General features: G+C 48.5%; 3 protein-coding genes across 5 annotated transcripts; 2 read left to right on the forward strand and 1 right to left on the reverse strand.

Moving 5' to 3' along the window:
• The first annotated feature begins 214 nt into the window (after nt 1-214).
• On the forward strand, nt 215-2002 carry LOC4816135 (retinol-binding protein pinta). Of its 2 annotated transcripts, none has more exons than XM_033380820.1 (4): nt 215-675; nt 748-1172; nt 1232-1604; nt 1664-2002. In XM_033380820.1, the coding sequence occupies exons 2-4, from the start codon at nt 868-870 to the stop codon at nt 1925-1927; spliced, it is 942 nt and encodes a 313-aa protein (XP_033236711.1). In that variant the 5' UTR covers nt 215-675; nt 748-867; the 3' UTR covers nt 1928-2002. The 2 variants fall into 2 exon arrangements, with proteins under 2 accessions (XP_033236711.1, XP_033236712.1); XM_033380821.1 differs by having other exon boundaries at nt 215-671.
• Nucleotides 2003-2105: 103 nt separating this feature from the next.
• LOC4816136 (uncharacterized) lies at nt 2106-3762 on the forward strand. Of its 2 annotated transcripts, none has more exons than XM_001355757.4 (3): nt 2106-2309; nt 2367-3429; nt 3499-3762. In XM_001355757.4, exons 1-3 carry the CDS (start codon nt 2275-2277, stop codon nt 3607-3609), a joined length of 1209 nt encoding a protein of 402 aa, XP_001355793.2. In that variant the 5' UTR covers nt 2106-2274; the 3' UTR covers nt 3610-3762. The 2 variants fall into 2 exon arrangements, with proteins under 2 accessions (XP_001355793.2, XP_033236708.1); XM_033380817.1 differs by having other exon boundaries at nt 2378-3429; nt 3499-3638.
• Nucleotides 3763-3961: 199 nt separating this feature from the next.
• Tango1 (transport and golgi organization 1) lies at nt 3962-9236 on the reverse strand. The gene is made up of 7 exons (XM_033380811.1): nt 8913-9236; nt 6633-8774; nt 6128-6573; nt 5925-6057; nt 5238-5862; nt 5071-5172; nt 3962-5014 (listed from the first exon to the last, which is right to left on the reverse strand). The coding sequence occupies exons 1-7, from the start codon at nt 9067-9069 to the stop codon at nt 4261-4263; spliced, it is 4359 nt and encodes a 1452-aa protein (XP_033236702.1). The 5' UTR covers nt 9070-9236; the 3' UTR covers nt 3962-4260.
• Nucleotides 9237-9924: the final 688 nt, after the last annotated feature.

Raw genomic sequence — 9924 nt, forward strand, 5'->3', positions numbered from 1 at the left:
AGGAAATTATCACTTAAACTTAAAATGAATATTTAAATATTTAAAAATGATCTATTAATCGTTATCCCGCCTATAAATTTGTATTCAAGCTCGCACCTAATTCTCATATCCGAAATGCTCAAATTTCCCAGCGGGCAGGCAGTAAATGGTATCAATTTTATTGCGGACATTCTTGTTCAATTAATTGCACTCGATTAACCTTCTTTATCAATAGGATTACAAGCTCATATCTGGGACAGCCAGCGGAAAACCTCAACTGAACCGCAGCCGCATGCACTCAAAAAATAAATCCAAAGCCAATTAAGACAATCAATCGCAAAACGCCACCCATAACGTACAAAAATAATGAAATACGAGTACTCGTACTGCAAGCGCCAGCCGACTTCCGTCCCCATCCCCATTCCAGTCGCATTTCCACCTTAGCGCCCCTTGTGATAGATGAATGTCTTCGTGCATTGTTTAATCGGCTTATGATCAGCGCCGGGCCGAAAGAAATGCAAAAGAAAAAGCAAACGCAAACTCGATGAAGTTCGTTGATTCCCCATCCATCAATCCATCCATCCACATGTTATATCAGCTTTGTTTGGCAGTCGATGAGCTAGTTTCAATCGGTAAACATATGCATTTTCCGCTCACAGTTGGAACAGCAGAAACCACAGCAGTCTTCGCACGTGTGTAAATATGGGAGAGAAATGTATTGAATATAGCGGATGGACGAGGGAAATTAACGATTTTTCACCGTTTTAGCACTATTATTAGCAGCCGTACCATATTCGGGGACGTGAGCGGACCATTGAGGCGCATTCTAAGTAGACCTCATTGTCTACTCGTATACTCATCATCAATTTGGCAGTGTCCCAGCGATCGATGAGTGCGCTGCGACCCCTGAAGCCAGCATTGCAGGCGATTGCTATCAAAGAGCTGAATGAAGTGCCGCAACGGGTGCCCGACGACATTGAGGCCCTCAGGGAGTGGGTACTGAAGCAACCTCACCTGCGGGCCTGCACAGACGAGCGGTTCCTCTTGGCGTTTCTACGTGGAACGAAATTTAGCATGGAGCGGGCCAAGGAGAAGTTCGATCGCTTTTACACGCTACAATCCTCCATACCCGAGGTGTTCAACGAGCGGCGCCTGGCCACAGATCCTGTGGTGCTCGATATCCTAAGGATGGGGTGAGTATCAGCTTTTGGTGGAGAGACTGCACTGGCCTGAGAGAGGAGATTCATTACAGAGTGCTGCTGCGACTGCCGCTGGATGCGGACGACCCAGGGCCATGCGTGACCATCATTCGTGCCGGCTCCTACGACACCAGCAAGTACAAGTTCCAGGACATCATACGGCTGGGCTCCATGTTCGGGGAGATCATGATGTTCGAGGACGAGAACGCTACGATTAGTGGGTACGTGGAGATTATGGACATGACTGGCGTCACGGGATCCCATCTGTTCGCCCTCCAGCCGCAGTTGCTCAGCAAATTCTCGACCTATGCGGACGAGGCAATGCCGACCCGCCAAAAGGGCATACACTTTATCAACGTACCCTCGGCCTTTGAAACTGGCTTCAACTCATTGAGATCCTTCTTTCCCGCCAAGATCAAGAGTCGTGTAAGTTGCGAGTACTACCGGGATTAAATTACCATTGACTACTCCCGAATTCCTTTTAGATTTCTGTTAGCTCTGACCCGGATGCCATATTCCAAATAGTTAGTCGCGAATACCTACCCAAGGAGTATGGGGGAACCCGTGGCACCATGGGCGACATTAGTGAGGACATGGAAGCTAAGCTATCCAGCTATAGCCAGTATTTTGAGGCCTCGCAGAACTTTGGCACCGATGAAAAATTGCGCGAATTTGGAAATCGTGTTCGGCACAGCCATCGCTCCTCTTTTGGGGCTGTTGGGTCATTCCGTAAACTGGAAATCGATTGAATCTGAATCGATTGGAAGGGATTAATCAATATCAATGGCGATTTTGTACATACATACAATACATTATAAATGCAATTTGATTTATAAATGTAATATATTTGAATATTCATTTTAAGTTTAATGTGAATTTCTTAACGCTTTTTTCAAATTCCAAGGTCAATAATTTCCAACGGTGGAGCCACTTCAGTTTATTTACGACATGCTTGCTCACACTATCTGGCAACACAACCAAAAGCTTTGTTTTTATTTTCATCAGCTAAAGTAATAATATAGAGTAATTTGGATTACTCTTCAGAATAATATTCTCTTTCCACGTGGTGCCGGCTACTCGCCACAACATCGCCAAGATGAGTATTGTAAGATTGAATGATGACTGTCTGCTGTAAGTGTAGAATCCTCCCGCGCAATTTGCGGCCATCGAAATAACATTTGCTTTAAGAAAAATTATAGAGTATCTGGATTTTGATGATCAATTGGAGCTGTGGCAGGCAACTGACGACACAACCCGCTTATGTTTGGCAGTGGCCTACTCCTGGCACCGCATGCCCCAAACTTGCCTGTATAGGGAGACCTTCGAGGGCAGACTACATGCCCTGGATGGCTTTCTGGAGAGCATGAAGGGCACAATGAAGCATCTGACAATCACCTACCTACCCGGGGATCAGATGGAGCGATTTAGCAAGCTCGTGTTCCCAAATATGCGGGTTCTGGATTATATGGCAGATGAGACCGATGACTGGGTCAACGACTCGGATATTAAGATAATCGTGGACTGTTTTCCCCATCTGGAGTCGCTCAAATTGACTGGCATGAGCAAAGGCAACAACATCTACCAAATGAGGAACATTCGGCACTTGGACATAGCTCAATGCTGGAACCTGAGCGTCGCATGCATTGAGAACGTTTGCGAGCATCTACGCCTGCGGGTGCTGTGCGTCCAGTGGCGCCGTTCGGAGGAGAAGGCATATGTGGGGGCCATTAGCAAACTGAATGAACTGGAGGAGCTGGAGGTGGAGGTGGTCCAGCAGGAATCGATTCCCCAGTTGATGCGTCTGCCCAAGCTGCGGAAGCTTCGCATCATTACCAATCACGAATGCGAACTGGTCAGGGATATCGCGGTGTTGCGTGGAAAGGACATTATTTCCGCATCGTTCAATGACAGCATTTGGCTGTGGACCACCAAAACCTGGATGCCGTGTCGAAACCTGCGGAATCTGACTATCATCAATGATGAGGGCTGCAGCTGGGTGAAATTCAGAAGAGTTATCCTGTGCTTCCCGCTTTTGGAGCAAGTGCATTTAGAGAATTCGCGTATTTTTGACACAGCCGACGAGCTGTGGGACCTGGTGTCCATTTGTCCTCATCTGAAACGACTGGCTATGTCCCACTGCATCCTATACAATGTATTTTTCAAGTTCGACGCCGCTAGAATGGGTGCAGTCTTGGACAAGCGAACGCAGCCCCTGCTGCTGCAATGCTTTAAAACCAGCGCTGACGATTTGGTAAGTAACACTACTGTTTCTGTTTCTCTGAAGTCTACGATTACACTATTCATACCCTCGCCCCTTTAGGTTCTTCAGCTTTTCAAACATCCCAAATTGAAGATTTTCTTTGAGGCTTTGGAATATAGTCCTGTAGCTCCCGAAGCCATCGAGCTAGAGTTCCTGCCTCTGGAGGCGTGAATAGGATAAGTATTATTTGTGGATTTCGTTCAACTACTTTTGTAATTTACGTTATGGTAATGTCTTTGGTAGATTCCGATCTCTTTCATGTACATAAACCACTTAACTTTTAATTTAACCACTAAGAAAGTGTATAAAATGAACTGAAAATTATGACATTGTGATATTTTTGTCAGAGAACTGTTTCATTGTGGATACCAAACATCGATGAGAGTTTATTATATGAACTAGCGTCCAAAATATGAACACTCTGGGGGATTTTCATTTGCAGCGTGAATATACCACGTACGTGTGTGACCGATGGGAGACAGGATATGTAATCATGGTATAGTTTACAAAAAAAGAGAACCTCTTGTGGTTTTTGTCATTCTGTTTAATTTGCTTGAATTTTCTTCGGATATCATTCACCATTGAGGCAGGAAGTTGCTGTTGTTGTTTCTCCTCAAGATCGTTTTGTGGATTCGGGTTCGCTTTGGGGTTCGCTGCGGGAGCCAGAGCCAGTAGCGTAGCCCCCACTTTTCGATAGTCGTTGATTAATAAATATATTTGAACTAGTTTTGAGTTTAAGCAACTACTCGTACATAATATACTTGGTAGGATGGTAGGATTTGGTCGGAACACCCCGCCGTGAAGTACAAAAAACCGCATCTCTCATACTTCGCTGTAGGTCCGCGATCCAGCCCCCGCTCCCGGTCCCGGACCGTTGCGGTGTCCCGCCGCCATCGGACGCGGACTGGGCGGCGGACTGTAGTCCGTCTCTGTGTCGTGCCGGTAATTGTAACGACTGTCCGAGGGGGAGAGCGAGCGATATGTGCGAGGCGAGTTCGTGTAGGAGTCGCGTCGTCCCCGACCCCAGCTGCCACTATGCCGGCGGCGGCGATCATCCTCCTCATCGTCGTCGTAGTCATCGTAGTCGCTGTAGTCCGAGTACCGTTCACGATCCCGATCACGGTGTCCGCGGGATGCAGACATACCCGGTGGCGGGGAACGCATGCGACCAAGCGGCGGTGGCCGTGCTCCACCAGCGGCTGCTGGCGGCAGGAATGGCGGCGGCAGGCCCATAAATGGTGAGAAGGGAGCCGCCAGGAATGGCAGTGGATTTGGCATGTTTAGTAATGGCGAGCCCGGCAAAGGCAGCGGCAGCGGCGAGGGAGCTGTGGTTGCCTTCGATTCTCCTCCATTCGAGAAGGAGACGGAGTCTACTGCCGCTGCCTCACCACTGACGGCCATGGTGGTTAGCTTGCGTCGCAGGCCGGCGGCCTCAGCTAGCGCCTCCTCACAGCGTCGCTCCGACTGACGCGCCGCCAGCCAGGACTCGTGCGCCCGATTCTCCAGTGTGCCCATCTGGGCCTTGTGTGAGGCAATCTGTGCCTCGATCTCCGCGCGCAGCTCATCGTTTTGAGATCTACAGAAAGCAAACATTAAAGTAGAGTGTGTGACAGTCGTAAGACCGAGACTCACTTGAGCGTCTGAATTTCATTCTTCATCAGCGTCTGGGTCTCCACGGTGCTGGTATTCTCGCCCTGATGCTGCATCCACTTGGTCTCCTGCAAGCTGAGTTCCCTGTAAAACGGAAACGGAAATAAATGAATGGTTTCTCCTATTTCCTCCTATTTGGTATAATTTACGTTTTAAGTTCGTTTTCCTTTTCCCGAAAGTATCCAGAGAGCACTTCGAGACGCGTCTGCGCCTCCAGCTTGTCGCGCTCCGACTGATTGAAGTCCTGCTTCAGCTGCTCCACATCGACATTGGACTGCCTCAGCTGACTCTCCAGTCGTCCCTTGTGGACCTGCTCCTGCTCCAGCTTCGCCTGCAGATCGGCAAACTTCTTCTGTGCCGCGTTCAGCTCACCGCGCGTCTTGGCCGAGCTTATTAGCTCGTTGACATTCAGGTTGCCATCCTTCTTCACAGACTTCAGGCAGTCCTCGAGAGCCTCGATCTTGGCTAGACTGGTCTGCAGATCGCTGTGCTCCTTCTCCCACTTGGTGGTTAGATCGAGGATCTGGCTCTGCAGACGCTGCATCTCAAAGTTGCGAGCCTCCAGGGCCTTGGCCAATTCCTGCTCGTTCTCGTCTTGGATTTCCTCGAGCCGCGTCTTCAGCTTGGACTTTTCGATATCCAGCTCGTAGTTATCCTCCTGCAGCGACTTCAGTTCGCTCGTCAGACGCGCCGTGGACTCGGTGTAAGTATATTGCAGCTCACTATTCTCTCGGCTCTTCTCCGCGAGGCTCGAGTTGATGTCAACAATGATCTCTGTGCAAAAGGAATGGACATTAGTCGGAACAGCAGGTGGTCCACGCAGAACAGATACTCACTTTCCTGATCGTTTAGCTGTCGCTGCAAGTCCTCAACGGTGCTCATGAAGGCATCATCGCCACTCTGGTTGCCCAACACCTCTGAAAGCATTTTGTTCAGCTCTAGACCAGCCTCCGCGGCATTGTCCACATCCTTTAAAGGCAAAAAAACCAAATGGTTAAGCCTTCCAATTAGAAATAAACTCTTTTCGGATGTGGCATACCCTTTCCAGGGAGACAACCTGCTCCTGTAGCTTTCCCTTCTCGTACAACTCAATCTCCAGCTGCTTCTTGAGTGCCACCACCATGTCATTTGACCCAAAGGAGTTGTCCTCAATGCTGGCCAGTTTGGTGCGTGTGGTCATCAGGTCGTTCTTTATGATGAGATTCTCCTTGTGCGATGTCAGCAGGCTGCGCTCTAAGTGGTTCAGTTTTGAGAGCAGAGCTCCCTCTTTGCTGCTGTTGCAAAAGCAGTAGTACCCGAAGATGAAGAACAGCGAAGAAGCGGCCGCAATGACCACGCACAACAGCAGCTGGCTGTGATCCACCAGCTTCCCCGCCAGCACCTCTGCAAAGTTGTCCAGCGAAATCGTGCGATGGCAATGTTCATTATCATTATCGTTGGCCTGGTACCGGACACACTGGCCATCGACATCGGCAGGGGGAACATCTGCAAAGGGAAGTAAATCACAATCACTCACAAAGGAGAACAAATGGACACACACTCACCTCTAGATGGCTTTTCACCCATGCCCGGATACAGAATTCGTTGCAGTTCATCGCTGCTCTTTTCCGATGGCACATTCTCCTTCGAATTGGATCCCTGACTAGAGATGAATGTGTTGACAGTGTCGACAATGGTCGCAAAGAGACCCCCACCACCACCCACGCCATCCTCTTTTATGGGACTTATGGAAGCCTCTGACGCTGGAATTGCTGTCGAGGGCAGGGCCAATGGTTCCACCGAACCAACTCCACCGTTCTCCGTGGATATCTCCTCGCTAGTTGGTGCTGCCGTGGGCTCATCATCCACTGCTGCATAGGGTGCTTCGTAGGAGGGTGTGGGTGTAGTTTGCTCAGGCTGTTCCTGTGGCTGCTTCTCCTCCACTTTCTCCTGTTGCTGTTTCAGTTGCTCTTCAACTTTCTCCTGCTGTTGCTGTTGTTCTTCCACTTGCTCCTGCTGCTGCTGTTGCTGCTGCTGCGGCTGCTCTTGCTGCTGCTGCTGCTCTTGCTGCTGCTGTTGCTGCTGTTGCTGCTGCTCTTGCTGTTGTTTGTAATAATCATTTGGATTATCAATGGATGTTTCTCTCGGTTGCCGATGCACTGCCTCCTGCTGTTCTTGCAATTTTTTATAATACTCGTTTGGATTAGCAAAGTTTTGCTTATCGAAAAGTGGCGGCAAGCTAACTGAAGGCTCTGTTGCGACTTGCGAAACCTCCTGTAGGGGGGGACTGGCCGTGGCGCTGGCCTCGGGTAACACCAGAGGCTGTGATTCTGTGGTATCCTCGATCTCTGCTGCTTTTGGTGGTTCGACCTCTACTGCTTTTGGTTGTTCGACATTTTCTTTGGAGGTTTCTTCAATCGTTTCAATCGTTGGCACTTCTACCTTTTCGGTTACCTCCTCTACTAATGGAGTCGTTGTTTTAGGCACCTGCTTTGTTGCAACTATCTCCTCCAGCTGACCTTCAGTTGTGCCATTCTTTGGCGCTTCCGTGGCAGGCACAATGTTTTGATGGGTAGATGGAATCGGCTGCTTATTCTCCTGCTCCGCTGCGGGTGCTGCCGCCTGTGGCTCCACTATTTGCTCTTCAGTTTTGGGTACTTCTTCCTTTGGTTTCTCTACACTACTGGGTCCATCTATCGTTTGCTCAACCAAATTGGGCTTAAGTTCGGTTGTTTCACTATCATTAATTGGCTTTTTATCGTCTGCCACTTCGTTCAATATTTCGTTATCTTTGCTATCTATTTTCAGTTCATCATACTGATCGACTTCTTTGTCGTCGTCCTCCTCGTAATCGAAATCATCAGAGTCGTCGTCAATATCAGCGTTGATGGCCACCGGTGGCACTGTCACTGGCTCTGGCTCCGACTTCTTGGGAGCAGACGCTGCTTCAGTTGCTGCCGCCTCCTGTGGGTCTTTGTGTTCAATTTCCACCTGTTGTAGCTTTTGAGGCTCCGTCACTGCTGGCGTCGGCTCATTTTGGTCAGTGACTGCTTTCTCTAGTTGCTGCTGCTGCTCCTGTGACTGATTCGATTGAATCGTTGGGGCCACCGGTTGTGGCACTTTCGTGTCAACCGCTGCTGAGGCTGTTTGAGATTTCTGTGTGGGTGGGACGACCTGTTGATCGTGAGTTCTCTCTGTGACAGCTGGAATTGCCTCCATTGGCAGCTGAGTGCCGTCTACCATCTGCAGGACTTGAGATGACGCGGTTGGAACATCGGGTACCTGTTGGTCATCCACCGCAACCTTTTTCGTGACAATGGAATCCTCTTTTACATCAAGCGGGCTGGTTGTAGTCGTTGCCAACTCATCGGCTGACTCAGAGGCATTAAGTACAGCCGGCTCTACCTCTGTCGCCTTCAGCGGAGCTTCTGGTGGTGTGGCAGCAGGTGCCACGGCGGGTGGTGGACTACCAGGTCCAACCACTGGCACTTCATACTTTAAATCCTTCTCGGTTATCATGATCCTGTTCTCCAATATGAAATCCTTGTTGGCATAGCCACGACGTCCGCCGATATCCACGCCCCAGAGCTGCTTATTCGTGCCAGCACTTTTGGACAAGATGCGCACTGGGGTGTTGATTTTGAAGGAGATCAGTCCCTTGCCGCCAGAGTTGTACAGTATCTTGGTGGTGCCCAAGGAGATGATTTCTAAAACAAAAGCCGGATAACGAAAAACATGTAAATTATATTATGCAATTTCCAGTTGGGGTGCCGTAAATAATCAAAAAGCGGGCACCCTGTCGTAGATTACAAACTGAGCTCAAAGGCCACTTATTGTCTACTTACGTTCACATTTTGGGTCAGCGCACAGTCTTTTGTCCGAGAGAGTCGCCGTCTCTGCGGCCCACGTCGTTGGAAGACAAATGAAGATTGTTAGGCTGAGGAAAATGGCCAAATTCCTCAGCATTGGGTGGAGTTTCAAGTTCTCGTTTGTCAGCCGCATTTTGCATTGTGTGTGGGCGCACTTTTGTATTAAAAATAGATTGGAACTCCTCTGCTGCTGGTTATTTTTTGTGTATAAAAGTGATTTTAGTTTTAGCTGAGTTGGCTTTTCCAGCTGCTTACGTGGTGTTGCCACCTAGTTGTGACGATTCTACTACACTTCAGGTTAAGACTGCCTATCGTGCAAACCATCGTTTAAAGTTGTATAAACTAAGGTAAACTTCAAGGCTCGTACGAACTAGTGCTGTGTTGCTTATGAGGGAGTGAAAAAAAGAGTTCTTCACTTAAGTGAGCAACTGAACATGTTCCTTCCAAACTGTTCTTTTTAGCTTACTAGTTCATTTTTACTCACTTGTTCTCTACTCACATACTGCTCAATTTTGCTCCTCAAACGGCATTTTGCGTTCTGGCAGTTGTTGCTCATGTTTGCGATCATATTTTAAAAAATCAGTATGTCGTTAATTATTTCGAGAAAGTTGGACGCCAAGAAGCCAAGTGCAAGTACTGCGAATCTGTTTTGAGTTGCAAGTCTGTGGTGCTTAGGGATCTGTGCATGAACAGTGAGTGTCCAATATGAGTGAGTTGACTCACTTACTAAAAAAGAACAAGTGAACACGTTCGCCAAAATGAGCAATGTTTACCCAACACTAGTACAAACCGCACCTTGGCATCCTTTGAGGACAATATACTATGATGCAGGCGTCCCATTTTCTGAACTGTTTTGTCTGTTGGCCATACCCTATTTTCAACAGCAATTTCCCAGCGCGGAAATTTTATAAATATCCTTGTAGGGTATTTATGCAGGAGATTGATGAAATTTGTGGCATCCAGGCTCCAATGAATGCAGTGAACGATA

This window comes from Drosophila pseudoobscura, chromosome 4 (genome assembly GCF_009870125.1).
Source record: "Drosophila pseudoobscura strain MV-25-SWS-2005 chromosome 4, UCI_Dpse_MV25, whole genome shotgun sequence".
In the NCBI taxonomy this organism is placed as follows: Eukaryota; Metazoa; Arthropoda; class Insecta; order Diptera; family Drosophilidae; genus Drosophila; species Drosophila pseudoobscura.